The sequence below is a fragment of the Podarcis tiliguerta genome, assembly GCF_965153285.1.
Source record: "Podarcis tiliguerta genome assembly, chromosome: 3".
In the NCBI taxonomy this organism is placed as follows: domain Eukaryota; kingdom Metazoa; phylum Chordata; class Lepidosauria; order Squamata; family Lacertidae; genus Podarcis; species Podarcis tiliguerta.
The window spans coordinates 44,517,073-44,532,456 of NC_139536.1; the positions used below are offsets into that span (position 1 = coordinate 44,517,073).

Consider the following 15,384-nt stretch of genomic DNA (forward strand, 5'->3'; position numbering starts at 1 on the left):
CCTCCATCACTTTTTATTACAAGAGAAAGATGGCTAAACTCTTGCCATCAGGAAAGAAATAAAGAGGTTTTCCAATTAACTTTATAAGGAGATTGCTGAAAAACATTTTACCAAAGTAGCTATAGCTGAACAAATATTTAATTTAATTAACTTAATTAGCAGTGGTTTCATGCATCATTCAATCAACATTTTCTGCAACTGGCACACAAGTCCTTTAAATCCCGAAGGGGAAAGAAAAAGATTGCTTAGCCTGAAGGACAATGAATGTAAATTTCCCCAAAATGGTTGTCACCACACATCTGCAGTCTGAAACTCCTGGTTCTGGAATATATCTGGGGGCTGTTCCTCCTCTTAGAACATGAATCACGAATGTGTGACCCTCCAGATGTTGTTGGGCTCCAACTCCTATCAGCCCCAGCCAGCATAACCAATGGTCAGCATTGTTGAGAGTTGTAGTCTAACAACATCTAGAGGGCCACACATTCCCTACACCCAGATCCCTCATACGTTGATGGATTTCCCCGGTCCACCCATCAGGTGGACTGCATGAAGAAACCTCAGTGCCTCGTGAACCTCTACACAAATTCCAGATTAGTCCAGATCAGGGTAGACACTTTGTACAACACTGATCAGAACCAAAGACATGGGCCAGTCCATCAGAAGATTCCTCTGCCAGAGGCCCCATGAAGGAACTTGCTGAGCTACATAGTAGTTGCTGTCACCAACACACTTGGCGAATAGCCTTCCAAGGACATGCCTGCTAGCTGTGACTAGTCTCTCCAAGCCACATTTTTATCAGGGCAACCACAAGGTTTGCAGTGACCATTACTGACGAAGTGCTCAGCCAGGGATGTCCCAAGGCTGATTTGAACATAATAAACACACCGTTGTAGTGGTTGCTATGTGAGGAAAACAGAATCAGCTTCCCTTCATTTTCCAGCAAACCTGGAATTTGTCTAGGACCCCTAAACTGTGCAGCAACCCACTACCCCACCCTCCAAACAGCTTCTTTGGTTGTCTGCATAGATGGCTGAAGCTGATGTTACTATATCAAGTTACCAGATATGCGCTGGAGTGGTTCCACAGCAGCCACCAACTATGTTCACCAAACCATCTAAGGCAAAATCCTGCAGATAAGGAAAAACAGTATTTAGATATAATTGAACTAGGGGAGCTGGTGGGGATGAATTAACAGCAATATAAAAGTAGCATGTCATATATTACTGGTATGAGTCCAATTAGTGCAGTAGGACCTTCAAATGATTCCTGCTAGCTAGCAAGAATATAGCTGGAGCTGCCCACGCAACCACATTTGGAAAGAATTTTCTCATCTTCAAACAGTTTCAGTCACCCTTCCCCCCCCCCCAAGTGTGTGTTTGAAATACAGAGCTATATGATTTCTGGGAAGCCTGCCTCAAGTTCTGCTTGCTTAAGAGCTCTACTTCCTTCCTAGTCACCAATGTAACACTTCAGGATTGGAGATGAATTACTACGCTGGGAACGCTATCCTGAACCAAGTCACTCTTTGCATAGGTACCTCCTTGTCTTTTACATAGCCCATATCCTTCAGCACAATCAAAGCAAAGCCCCACAATGCTTTTATAAAGCAGCTGTCTGGGTCATGTGAGGCTCCTATAAACCATTTCCATCTGTCCTTCTTGTGAGTCCACATGTCTACCAATATGTCTTCCATAATCTGAGATCAACATGGACAAACTTGAGATCCTGAACCAGCAGCCCCATTCCATAAGGCTGCAATCCTATAAAATTTATTTACCTATGAGTAAGCCCCATCGAACACTATATGACTTACTTCTGAGTAGACAAATACAGGATTTGATTTACATGCAAATATTTCCCCCCTCTACAGTTGGAAGAAATAAATACACACACAATAAATATTATCCCCTACCTTTAGGTGCTTGGCAGTCACTTCAGGTGTTTCATCATAACCACCAAAGGTGTTAGGAAGACCTGAAGAAATATAAGAATGTGCTTGAACCTCATGTGATCTATACATAACTTTTCACGTGATCTATAGGTAACTATAGGGGAGTTTTGTTTCCATTTATTATTTCAGCTGGATAATAAAATTTATAATTTGCTCGATAACACACATCCATATACATAAATCTTAGGAAGTTTTTCTTCTGAGAGGTTTGGTAAAAGGTCTTAACTTCTAACGCTTTGATCTGCTTAGAAAGAAAAAAACATCACTGCAGCTGTAGTTTTCAATGGGATTAATGAGTATGTGCTACATTGCTAATAAATAAAAAACTCATTAGTCTTTTCTTAATTAGATTTTCCCAAGTAACAACCTGCCTTAGCTTTAAAATATTAGCTTTTCAAGGTTATTTATTATTTCCAGGTTTTCCCTCCCTTTCTTTCTAAAAACAAATGTCCTTTTTTACTAAAACATCAGCAAATGCATTAGCAGAATGGAGAAGCAGTTGTTTCAGTGTTTAAATGGTAGCCACCAATTTAAGTGTCATCCAAAGATTCATTTACATCTTTTTCCACAGAAAATGTTTGCTTACCACAGAAAATAATAGTATGTAACCAATTATAAATCAAAATTAGCGCTTCAAATTTCAAGCACACAGACTTCAGAGGAAGACATCACAATACCAAGGAAGTATTTATAAGATCAGGCTCAAAATGTTCATTCATATCAACTCAGCTCCTAAACCTACTATCAAGAGTTTTTATCAAGGCTCTTTTGATCATAAATCTGCCTTGCTTGGAGGTTTAATATCTGTCATGAGCTTCTGGACTGAAGTCACTTTCATTCAGATACTGGCAAGGCAAAGTGGAAATAGGGTCCCTATTCTGAACAACATTATACACCATTTTCCAGTTCTGGCTGCTGACATCATACTCTCCAGTGCTCACACACACACACACACACACAAACATAGAGAAACAAAGATCTTGGATAAACCATATACAAACTGGAGCCAGTATGGGGCAGACTATTTTAATACTGATTGTGCTACCTTGGATAAAAAAGCAGGACATAAAATTGGTTGGCTGATATATTAAAAAGAACCAGTGTATCAAAATAGACCAGGCAAATCCACACAACCATGAATTTCACTGGGGAACCTTGTGCCAGTCACTGTATCCCAGCCTAATCTACCGTGGATACAAGGGCAATATAAAGAAAATCCATTCATTAAGTCCTAAATTACGTCAGGTCTTTTCTGTAGAAGAAAATTCCTAGAGCTGCCCAACATGATGAGATCCAAAGTACATCTATGCCCCTGAGCTTGTGTGCAATGCTTATTCAAAAGGATCCAGGATAGTTTTATAAGGGGATGAACACACATGCAGTAGTGGTGGAAAAGGCGGGGGGGGGGGGGCTTTCCATCAGTTCTGCTCTAAGACCAGCTTCTTCTGTCCCTGAATGGTTTCCATTCCAGTTGGTCATTGCAAACACACACACACACACACACACACACACACACACACACACAAACCACTGTTTAATTTTAAGAACTGGTGCCAGTTTGTTTTGTCCCCTCTTCCCTCTACATCTCTTTCTCCTTTTGTGTCACGTGGTTTGGATTGCAAGTCTGCAGGCAGGGTCTGTCTTTATTTTAAGTAAACTGCTCTGGGGATCTCTTCAGCTGAGAAGCAGGGTAAGAAAGACTCTAAAATAAATACAAGAGCAGGGGTAAACAAATTGCAAGGCAAGAATTTTCACTCTGTGTGAGCTCCGGTTTACAACCTTGAAATGTATCACCGTATCCCATTTTGCACCTTGCCTATACTCTAGATTTCCTAAATGCAAAGAGGTATGAAGAATGTGGCTGCATAATGGACAGTCTAATAGCACCTGGTCTTCATACAGCTAAGACACAGCCACTGCTCATCTATCCCATCATGGCGTAACCAGACAGTGGAGAGACAGAAAGGTATCAACCAGCAGCTGAAAGAGCAGGCTCCCTCCAAGGATGCTTCCACATGTTCAAACCATAATAATTGTCTTGAATTTGGCAGGGTTTTATCATGCAGCTTCATTTGCATAACAATTAAGTTGACTGCAGATAACATAATTATGAAGTAAGCTGTTGCAGCTGTGCTAGAAATGCACATCATGTTGATTTACAAGATTTATCACTTAATGATAAGCAAAAACAGAAAATTCCCACAAATCTGTCCATACCTGCATTGGGATAGCAAATAACGTAGGCTGTTGTACACTTCCCAATAGCTTCAATGAAGGGCCTCATTTCCACTGCCCCCAAGGCACAGTTTAGTCCGATGCTAGAAAGACCAATATAGATTATAGGTATGTATGTAGATATATTATTTGTTTTGATTGAGACACAACCCCCCCTCCCCGAAAATACTAGTTTGTTAGCTTGTTACAAACAAACTGCTGTTAAAAAAAGAGAACCATTCAGACACCCACAAAGTCCCAGGTTGTGATCTGAGGGCACGATGCACCCACCTTGCTGAAGCTAAGCAGGTCTGTCTGGTCAGTAGCTGGAGGAGACCACTTGAGACCACCACATATATGAGGTCGAAGTCACAAAAGCCTGCTATCAAATCGCCTACCTGGTTATTTTCCTGCTTTTGATAATATTTTTAAACCAGGGAAGAACTTGAGTGTACATCTGCCTAATATGCCTAGGGATAGTGTTAAGATTGTGTAATTGAATTATTCACCTTTGATTCTTTTGAGGCTGATTTATTTTATTTTTTACACAGAAAGAGCCTCAGCAGCCTCTCACCAGGTTATTAAGTGTAAACATCTGCATCAGAAATATGAACAAAGTCAGGTCTTAAGCTCAAATTCTAAGCATAGGTTCTCTCCTCAGATCTCAAATACACTTGAATAAAAATACTTTTCCTGTAGTCATTTGTTTCATCCTATCAAATTCAGGAACGCAACAATTAAATACCAACACCAGAACTAGAAAAATTCTTAGGCCCCATCTGAACTGTATGTTTAAAACAGTATTGTATCACTTTAAATAGTCCTCGCTTCCCCTAAATAATCCGGTTAATTGTAGTTTATTATAGTTGCTGAGAGTTCTTATTAGACCGCTATTCCCCTCACAGAACTACAATTCTCAGAGTGGTTTAACAATCAATTCCTCTTGCCAGGAAACTCTGAAAAGATTAATGATGAAAACAACAAGCTCGTAAGTCTGACAAATTGTGCATCTAGCCCATGAGTGGCAATATGTTTGTTTGTTTACTGACATGTTTATAAACTGCTATTCATTAAAAAAAATATCAGAGCTGTTTACTATTATACATAAGACAATACAAGAAAGTCCATATAAAAAAAAAAGTTAAAATCAGAAATCAGCTATTATGGAAAAGTGTATTCTTAATTGCCTGCCTAAGCTTAATGGTGTAGGGACGCAGGTGGTGCTGTGGGTAAAACCACAGTGCCTAGGGCTTGCCCATTGTATGGTTGGCGGTTCGAATCCCCGCAGCGGGATGAGCTCCCGTCTTTCGGTCCCAGCTCCTGCCCACCTAGCAGTTCGAAAGCACCCTAAGTGCAAGTAGATAAATAGGTACTGCTTAATAGCGGGAAGGTAAACGGCGTTTCCGTGTGCTGCACTGGTGCCGGCTCGCCAGAGCAGCTTCATCACACTGGCCACGTGACCCGGAAGTGTCTCTGGACAGCGCTGGCCCCCGGCCTCTTAAGTGAGATGGGCGCACAACCCTAGAGTCGGACACGACTGGCCCATACGGGCAGGGGTACCTTTACCTTTACCTTTAAGCTTAATGGAATAGAAGAGTTTTCAGCTTAAAGCGGAAGGGTTACTGGAGACCACAAACAGAGAAATTATTGAATACTTGCTACCTAAGATTCTGGAGTTCAAATTCAGGAGTTCAGATATGCAATATGTAAACTCTTCCACTAACAAGCATATTTTCTGTTCTGAAAGCCAACAACAGCAGCAAAATCCTTCCTGGGGATACGCTGGAAGGAACCAACAGTAAATAAGAATCCTGAGGTGTGTGTGCCAAATGAATAGCTCCCTGCAGTGTTAGCATACTCATTCCTCTTTCCCAGTAAGGCATTATGATGTCTCTGAGCACCAGAGACCACCCTGGTCTAAAGATGCCCAGTATAGTTCCTTCTCTGAAGCTAGGCACATTTGATCCTGGACCTGGCTAGTACCTACACTGTACCTACTGCAGAGCTGCTTCTTCTGGAAGCTCTGCAGTAGCTTCTCTGCAATTGGTGGAAGCTTCTTCAGCCCACACTGTCCAAGATAAGAGGATGTATGTGGTTATCAGCATAGCAAGATCACTAACAACATTTCTGACCTCAGCAAACAGCTGACATATTTTAAACTAATCAAATAGTTTACAAAAGTGGTTTTATGCAATTACTTGTAAAATAGGTCTCCACACAGCTGTGTGTGTGTGTGCGCGCGCACGCACACACACACACAAACACACTTATAACATTGATTAGAAAGGCTGTCCAAAAAAAGAGAAAAATGAACAAGAAAGGGAGGCCATTTAAAACAAAACACACAAAAAACAACCCCTGAATTTAACTTATAGACCCATTACTCAACAAATGCTGGAGCACAGATAAGGATAGCTAATGCTGTCATCCTTATCAAACCACAGATAAATACAATTTCACTCTATGCTGCTAAGTCATGGTTGATTTATAAGCTTCCGCCTTCTTTCTCTTTGGCTCAGGCTCCTTTTTCACCTTAAGCTGCTGAATTTCTCTCTGCGTCATTTCACCACCATCTGTCTCTGTCTGTCTCTACAAGCCTCATCTGGTGATCTCCCTGAAGCTCCAGGGTGGCAAGAGTAAGGTAAGGAGGAAGGCAGGCCCCAAAATGACTCAAGAATGCTTGTATTCTCACTGTGCATCGTGTACCTAGTCCTTTTCTGTAATTCCCACTGGAAGTTATAAAAGGTTGCACTTAAAAAACAACAACAAATCAGTGCATTGGTCCTAAGCACTGGCGGAAGGAATGAACAAACATTTTGCCCCCAAGAGACATACACGGGGCAGTAGGTGGGCAGTTGGAAGCCCCATGTCAGCAGATGTGGTCAGAGCGGGTCACATACTCACACGATTAACAAATGGAGAATGACACATGGGAGTGACCTGCCTACATGTTCATCCTCCACAACCATCTCACACTTCCACCTAGCCCAGCAAACAGCTATTTGGCAGGCTGGATGCAGCATGATTTATATGGGGAGAAAGAAGAGTAGGGATGACAATCCGTAATGGGATGCATTGAAGGTCACTGAGGGCCAAGGACTGCCAATATGCAATGACAGCAAGAAGTAGACAACAGATTGGCAAGGGCAGGAAATAGGTTGATGCTCTGCCTCCTGCCCATCAAGATGCACACCAGGAGAGAGCTGTGAGTGACTTAGGTCTACATGTCCCTAAGGAGGCTGTCTATACACTTTGAAAATCAGTGCTTTGAAAAGCAGAACAGATGGATACATTAGACTAGGGTCCAAACATTGTCCGCACAATCCTACCGCAACCCCCATTCATCTGAATCGATTTTAGAAAAACTGGCACAGAGCCTATCAATACTGAATAGCTTTATTGTAAGTAAATTTACTTCTCTCACCAAAGTGGGTCACAGTGAGATATACTGATGACGAAAGCTTCCCCAGTCTGGCCAGAGAGAGTACGGCCGCTTTTATCGACAATGGTTCCCGATACCTAAACACCACAAGGGAAACAGCGAGAGAGACAAAAAAAACCTTGTATGAAGACGGCTGCAACAGCAGATCTGAAATGAACAATGCCTGATTAAAAATTAACAAGAGGCAATCAGAATGATGAAGGTTCTGTGCAACAACCTCTGCAAACAATGTTTTAGCTGTCACAAAGATTGATCTGTAAATGAATAGCTCCCTTCTCCTTTTGAAGACAAAGGAAGGGAGGGAGGAAGAAATTTTTATCTGAATTTGCACTTGGGATGTTAGGAAACTGTACAGAGAACACAAATATGCTAAAAAAATTAAACAGATTTTTGAGATTCTGCTCAGCTTCCCACCCCTCCTTTAAGAGGAATACTCACCTATTCTATAACAAGGCAAAGAAAGGAAGAAAAAACCTCCTCCTCCTCCCCCATAACCCTATAATTTGGCATTTGAGGCATTCATTTTCACATTCTTTTGAACACCACAGGTCCTCAACCCTTCCCTTATTTAATACTATGCTTCCAACGTTGCCTATAACTAGAATCTGATGGCTCCAATGTTCTCATTATGGAACAATCTTCAAAACCACAAAGAATTTCCATGGAAACAATAATGTATTACACAACTGATGCTAGCTGCAACATAACTGCAAAATACTAGCCTTTTTAATTACACGATGGTCACATTTGCACGTCACAATAACCCAGGGTTGCTGGCTTATTATGGTTTATTGGGTACAAGCAGCATACTGGTTCACACTCTGCCTGATCATTCCTACTTCGCTCCTCTCCTGGCACAAGTAGGGGGAATAAACTAGGAAGACACAATTAAGCTGGGTTTCCCATGACTACTGAACTGAGGATGGTTTTTCTCCAACAAGCCAAAGGTCGCAAGCCAACAATAAGAAAGTTTATGGCATGCTAGTGATCCTGGCTTATTAGGCAGAAACAAACCACGATTCTGGGTTCAGACTGTGACTTCCTAATTTGTTTCAACCATCCAAGCCAGAAATTATTGTGCACTGTGCCCCAGCATGCTGTTAAAACATAGTAAGCAGGCAAACTAGGATCATGACATATGAATGCAGTCAATAAACCTGTAGTTCAATCAATTATAACTCCTCCATGTTGCAGCCTTAAGATGCTGTAAGTGTGACAGACAAAATACAATGGTACCTCGGGTTACATATGCTTCAGGTTACATACGCTTCAGGTTACAGACTCCACTAACCCAGAAATAGTACCTCAGGTTAAGAACTTTGCTTCAGGATGAGAACAGAAATTGTGCGGTGGTGGTGCAACGGCAGAGGGAGGCCCCATTAGCTAAAATGATGCTTCAGGTTAAGGACAGTTTCAGGTTAAGAACAGACCTCCGGAACGAATTAAGTACTTAACCCGAGGTACCACTTATAACCCGAGGTATAAGGTATCTTTTACTGAACCAGGCTGACGCATTTCCTAACACCCTGATCTAATGGAAGCTCTCATGCGTGCTTCTAATGAATAAGAACCGCAGTACAGCTTTTGGTATCTGAGATACTGAGAGACATTGGGGTGAACCAGTATGTTAGATATATATTATTTGAACCACATAAGTAGTGGTAGCTGAACCACATAATAAGTGGAAGTTAACCCAATGGTCTATCTCAGCTTGGATCTCAAGGGATAGCTGTCCAAAGTGATAAGGCGTTCATGTGACAAGAGAAGCACAATGGTTGTTTCCCACCTTCCTGTCACAGTGGGCAGAAGGCTTCCCACAGGACTCTATGACAAACTTCTCCCCCCCGCCAGCTGCTCCCATGTGTGCCCTTCTCAGCGTGCTGCAATCTGCAGGGTCCATTCAACAGCACATTTTACTGTCCGCTCTTGTCCCAGGCACGCAGGCTTCTCCCAGCAGGAGCAGACAGTTGTGCATGGGGGCCATATGGAAGAGCTGGCAAAAAAAATGCTGTTGGTTAAAGACACAGGAGGCCTTCAGCTGCTATTGAAGTATGCCCAGGAGAATCTCAGCACACTTGGAAGAGCAAACGTGACAGCAGATGGCACGGAAAGACAGAGTCCAGTGAGAGTCACTCCGTGAACACGGAGTGCAGAATTGCACACTAGAAGTTTGCACATTTACATATATATCTACACAGCAGAACCAGAGGGGTTCCTGGCAGTATATTTTGACTAACATATTTTAAACTCAAAGAACAGCCAAATGGGGAAAGGTAGTATAGCTTCTGAAACTACAGCTTTTCCACTATTGCTGCTGTGCTGTGGAAGGCCCTTTCGCTGCAATATATGAAGAAGCAACCATTAGTTGCTTCAGACATCTTTCAATGACCTCCTTTTTGGCCTCAGCTTTCTCCAGCCGGCAAGATAGGACCCTGCTTTTATTTGTTCACAGTCTCTGAATTCCTATTTTTGTTTTTATAATACTGTTTTACTGGCTCCATGTTGCATTTTTTATTTTAATTACATTGTTGTTGCTTATTTTGTATACCGCTGAAGAGACGTTTTAAATATTAAGCGGTTTCTAAATGCCAACGCATATTTATTTATAATTATCATAAGAGGATACCGATGCTCTAGAACATAGGTCGGGAACTTTAATGAAAGGAACCTCGAAGTGCAAGGTAACATACAAGACTGTATAGTTTGTAAAACAAAGTGTTCATTTCTTAGATGGTTGAGCATTAACTAATGAATTACAGAGATGCGGTTACTCTTTCAGTTCTTATACTTACAAACAATGGTCTGGGGTCATACTCTTCCTCAAACAACTTCTGGAGCGCAAAGAGAGCTGCCTGTGCAATGAAAACATCACAAAAATTAAGGGTGGGTGATATGCCTTCCTTCCACTTTGGAGTTTTCAAACATCTTACACATTTTTAGGTTTTGTTTTGTTGTAGGGAGGGAAGGATTAGACCAGCACCAACAGCTTTTTCTTTAGAGGAGACCAATGACCCCCTAAATAAAAACAAGACCAACAACAACAATATAGTCTCTCATGTGGCTCTGTGACTGCAGGAAAAGTTGCCCAACAGCAATTTCACGGTGAGAAGAAATCCAGGCCAGACTTCATGAATCTATGGCAGGTGTGGGAAACCTTTTTCAGCCTGAGGTCCACACTGCCTCTAACCTTCCAGTCAGTTCATGTCAGTGGTGGGTGAGGCCCATTCAAAAGGTTGGTGGGAACACTGCCTCTAGAATCAGAGGAAGAATGCTGGTTGCTGGGGATCCCAATGAAGAAAATGCTATCACACTGCTGTCCTTGTTGTGAGTTCCCTAAAAGCATCAGGTTGGCCGCTGAGAGAACCAAATGCTGGACTACAGAGGCCTTTAGACTGATCCAGCAGCATTCTTCTTATTTCCAGCCTCTAACTCAGGGCTTCAGCAAGCCTGGAGGAGTCATGTAGTCCTGTTCAGGCTTCACCAAGGGGAAGGAAAGGACACTTCTCTCATTCTACATCCACCCAAAACACTGCCCCTCTGTGCTATGTAACGCTAAAGGGCTCGGATTTGGAGCACTGTTGTTTAATTATCAAGAGAAAGGTCTCCATAAAGTGGGGGAAAGGGCTCGTTGTTCTCTTTTCCTCTTTCCTGAAGCTTCCCCATCCAGTGCAAGGAAGAGGAGCTTCTTAACTTCATGTCATACATGGCATCCCCTTCCAGGAAATTTTAACCGTCCCATCCAGAATACTACAAGCTATTAAGGACTCCAGCAGAACAGTTCCAGCCCCCCCCCCATCGTTCCTTGTTTAATGCACTTGTACAAAGAGAATCAATATTATCATTTTAAATAAAATGAGTTTTATCTGCTTTTGACTGGTGTCATCTAACTTTGTGATCAATTAAATTATAGTTCACATGGGGTGGGGTGGGGTGGGGTTTGTTTGTTTGTTTGTTTGTTTGTTTGTTTGTTTAAATGGCACTTTCAAGAGTTTGCTTTGAATTCTCACCTTGGCATTGGCTGTATCAAATATGGTTTCAACTAACATGATATCTGCTCCACCATCAAGAAGTCCTTTGGCTTGTTCGGTGTATGCTTCCACAAGCTCATCAAAAGCTGCAGCACAATAATAACAGATTCCCTTTTATGCTAGAAGTGACAATGAAACACCTATTCCGACTTCAAATGTGGTTCTCATATCCTCCGCAACTGGTGGACATGGAAGGTAACTTTGCACTGCAATTCTTTATTATTTGGCACAATGTACAGCAGAATGAGATTAGTTATTAGGCTCTCAAATAATTCTAATTAGCTTCCTCAAAGATATTGTGGACACCTCTAATATGGAATTAGAAATAGATTTATGAACCACAACAAAAGCTTGAACTGGCATCAAAATTGGAAGTCTCTGGACTCACCAAAAACACGTTAATGGGTCAGCCTATATTATAAAAGTGGTGTTGGTGTTAAACTGATAGGAACACAAAAAGCAAAATAAATAATATTTGCCCTCAGTCTTTGGAATAACAATCTAAATACTTACTGACATTTCTGTAATCTGGCTTTTCCACTGAAGGGGAGACAGAAAGGGTCTTGTTTGTGGGACCCATCGCACCAGCCACGTATCTTTTCCTTCCTTTACAAAGAAGAGACATAATATTTGAGAAACAGGCTTTGGATGAAGGGCAGAGACACAGCAGTGTTTCATCATGTGCTATCCAGACCAATTGATAAAAGTATGGCACTGCACTTGGGAACAATTATGAGAGGGGCAAAACCTGCCTGCCATGCCGATGCTGAGTGGCACAATCCTGCAGCAAGGAACTTCAAAGGATCCAGTGGGGCGGAGTTCCAAAGTACCAATATAGGAAATACATTTAAAAAATAATAATACAAAAACTATTTAGAATTGTAGTTTGGGTGAGCAGGTGTTGTATTTTGGCATAGTTCAGCTGCTCAAGGAATACAACTGTTTGCAGTCCAGCTCCAATGTGGGGAAGGGAAGTTATCATTTTGGCAGGAATTAAAACAGCATCCAGCATATGGATGACAACTGGGAAGAAGTCTCAGAGAAACAAAAGAGCCTAAAGGAAAGGTTAGTGAAGAATATAGCTTGAATTAGGCTAATGAGAGAAGCGGTTCTGACTAAACTTTGTGATGCTATTTGCTATAGGGAAGGAAAAAGGAGATACAGGCTGTCAAGAGACAGGGTAGCTATAGGAAGTGGGACACAGCAGAAAGTGATCTGAAATGCACAGAACTGAGGAAACAACAGGTGGTGAACAGGCAGAGTTGGGGGGGGGAGGAGGAGCCAAAAAGAATATAGGGCTGGACAAAACTATACATAGGGACTTGTGGGGTGTTGGCAGGAAGGACAAGTAGATAGGCAGATGATACAAGGCAAGAGCCTTCACTCTACGCTTTTCAGATCTGCTAAAAGCACTATTATTTTGATAAGCCTATCCAGATATGTAGAATGTAGACATGTGTTTCAATCTGTTTTTAGCCTATTGTTGATTTTAATTATTTTTGTGGCTTCTATTGTCACAACAAACCTCAAGGCGCAACAAGGGCAGAAAGCCCAAATTTCACATATTGACAAACTTAGCAATCAGCATTTGGCTGAAGGCTTCTACAAGAAGAACCGAGATTCTAATTAGAAAGACTAGTTAGATACTCCAAGATCAAAATGTGCAGTAGATTCTGGAGATTTTTTTTTTAATAGTCTCATAGGTGAGCTAGACTGAAGAGATCTCTCTTTAACTATTACTGGTCTCTTCTAGTCTTGGTTTTGAGAAAACAACACCTTCTCTTTAAAGCTATTAAAGCCTTGAAACCAGACAGTGGGTTTTTGCTGGAATTTAAGAAAACCATGTTTTCCAGTCAGCACTTGAGTTGCCTATTGCTGGAATCTGCAAGAAACTAAAGCCGGTTTACTTGACCTTCAGGTAATTTTGTATAAATAAGAAACCAAGTATGCAAGCTGCAATGTTTTGGGAATAGCACTGACTGACACTAACATCTGGAATCTAAGCAGAATTTGGAACCCACAAGAGCCCCTAACGAATAGTGCCTATTTTATTATGCATTATTATGTTTCACTGAAGGACACCTCCAGCATTTACATACTCCAGCCTAATGAGAAACAGTGATCCTAGGCTAATGTGTGAACTAATTGGAAGCCAGTAGGTTAGAAATATTGGAATGTTATTTACCTGTCTCAGCAGTGACATCATCGGCTGCTTTTCGGGCTACCTGTGCTGATATTTTGTTTAACCGATAAGCCTGGGAAGTACAGGGGTAGGAGAAAGTGGAGAAGACATCAAAACAATCAAGCATCCAGAAAGCATCCATTATATTCAGAGTTTAACTAACTCTATTTTGAACTACATTTTAGAGTGTTCATTTGCAATGCATTTTATAGCCAATTCACAAGTCATGGTATATACAGAAGAAGAAAAAACCCCACCACCGCATGTTTCCAAAGAGCTGGCCTCCATTTTGGATCCCTAAACTATCAACTTGGCTCAAAAGTCTCTACCTTGCTAGAAATGTTAGCTGGCAAGGGCTAACACTATGACAGGAATTTTTTTGCAGCTCTCATCAACACCGTCTACTGAAATGTGAAAGAGGAAGAACTCTAGAAGACACAAAAGCCTAATCTCACCCCTCCCCACCAAATTCAACCAAGGCATGCTGTACCAATGGGTTACTGAGAGTGCCCAGTTAGTATGTGATCCTCCAATCAGGAGCAACACATATCCAACCTGGAGTCAAGCATCCCACATCCTTGGTCATTAGGAAGAATGTACACTCATCTTCCTTTTTTATGCAATAGCAGATCTTTCTTCCAGTGTTCATTCTGATCTTGTTAGTCTTGTCTTTCTAAGACAGCAGCAGAGAACGTCAGCCTGTGGGTCAACACAGACCCCTCCAAGGTCATCAGAGGCGCTCTTCTGATTGCCCTTTTTGACACAAGCTTTAAGGGTAGCAACGAGAGAGAGGTTCTTTTCAGTGGTGCACCCTCGCATTTGGGGAATGCTCTCCCCAAGGACATTCATCTAGTTGCCTACATCAACACATTTTTGGTACCAAAGACTTTCCTCTTCTCCCATGCATCGAATGATTAACATTTCTGTGGGTGCTTTAGCTTGCTCACTTTTTGATGATCACAATCATGTGCATGTGGTTGGGAAGAGGTGAATGTTTCCATCTGTTGCTTTTAGAATTAAGCCTGTGGTTATTTTAGTGCCCAGTAAAGTGTAAAGTACTTTTTGTACTGTAAGTTGCCTCAGGATTTTTTTGTAGTAGGCTTCCAACAAATGATTGTTTAATGTTACATGCAGAAGCCTTAGGCTGTGGGCTCTCATTTTCCTTTCTTCTGATATTGCCATGTGGGGTAGATTGAAAACTGATGTAAAGCTTCCAATTAACCATGGTTTATTGTTGCATCTGAACCTAGAAGTGCAGTTAATCTTATGTTTAGGGAACAAAACAGAATCAGCAACCACAGTTTTGAGTTGGATAGTTTCCCTAAACCATAGTTAAGGTTTAAGGTTGTTGTTGTTTTTTTTAAAAAAAAACAGACATCATGGGTAAACACAGATAGCTGGAAATTCTCACTTTTGTTTTCAATCTCCTACTAATTTTGGAGAGCTGTGGGGAGCTCAGATGTCCTTGTCCATTTGCATAAAGCTATGCCATAGTTTAGCTTTATGTCTGAATGTGATCAGCGTCACAAATTTACTTACCTCAAGAACTCAGGAAAGGATTTCATTT

The 15,384-nt window shown here is 41.5% G+C and overlaps 1 protein-coding gene across 5 annotated transcripts in view; it reads right to left on the minus strand.

Moving 5' to 3' along the window:
* The window catches only part of MTR (5-methyltetrahydrofolate-homocysteine methyltransferase), a 63,947-nt gene that overhangs the window by 33,979 nt on the left and 14,584 nt on the right, over positions 1–15,384 (minus strand). For 3 of the 5 annotated variants that reach the window (XM_083434330.1, XM_083434331.1, XM_083434334.1), the window contains exons 4-11: positions 13,821–13,890; positions 12,149–12,241; positions 11,615–11,721; positions 10,400–10,459; positions 7,590–7,684; positions 4,169–4,269; positions 1,913–1,974; positions 1,060–1,127 (exon numbers count right to left, since the gene is read on the minus strand). In XM_083434330.1, the coding sequence (XP_083290456.1) occupies positions 1,060–1,127; positions 1,913–1,974; positions 4,169–4,269; positions 7,590–7,684; positions 10,400–10,459; positions 11,615–11,721; positions 12,149–12,241; positions 13,821–13,890 (656 nt within the window). Of the gene's footprint in view, positions 1–1,059; positions 1,128–1,912; positions 1,975–4,168; positions 4,270–7,069; positions 7,172–7,589; positions 7,685–8,045; positions 8,170–10,399; positions 10,460–11,614; positions 11,722–12,148; positions 12,242–13,820; positions 13,891–15,384 lie in introns of those variants that run through there. The other 2 variants (XM_083434333.1, XM_083434332.1) reach the window with 2 other exon arrangements.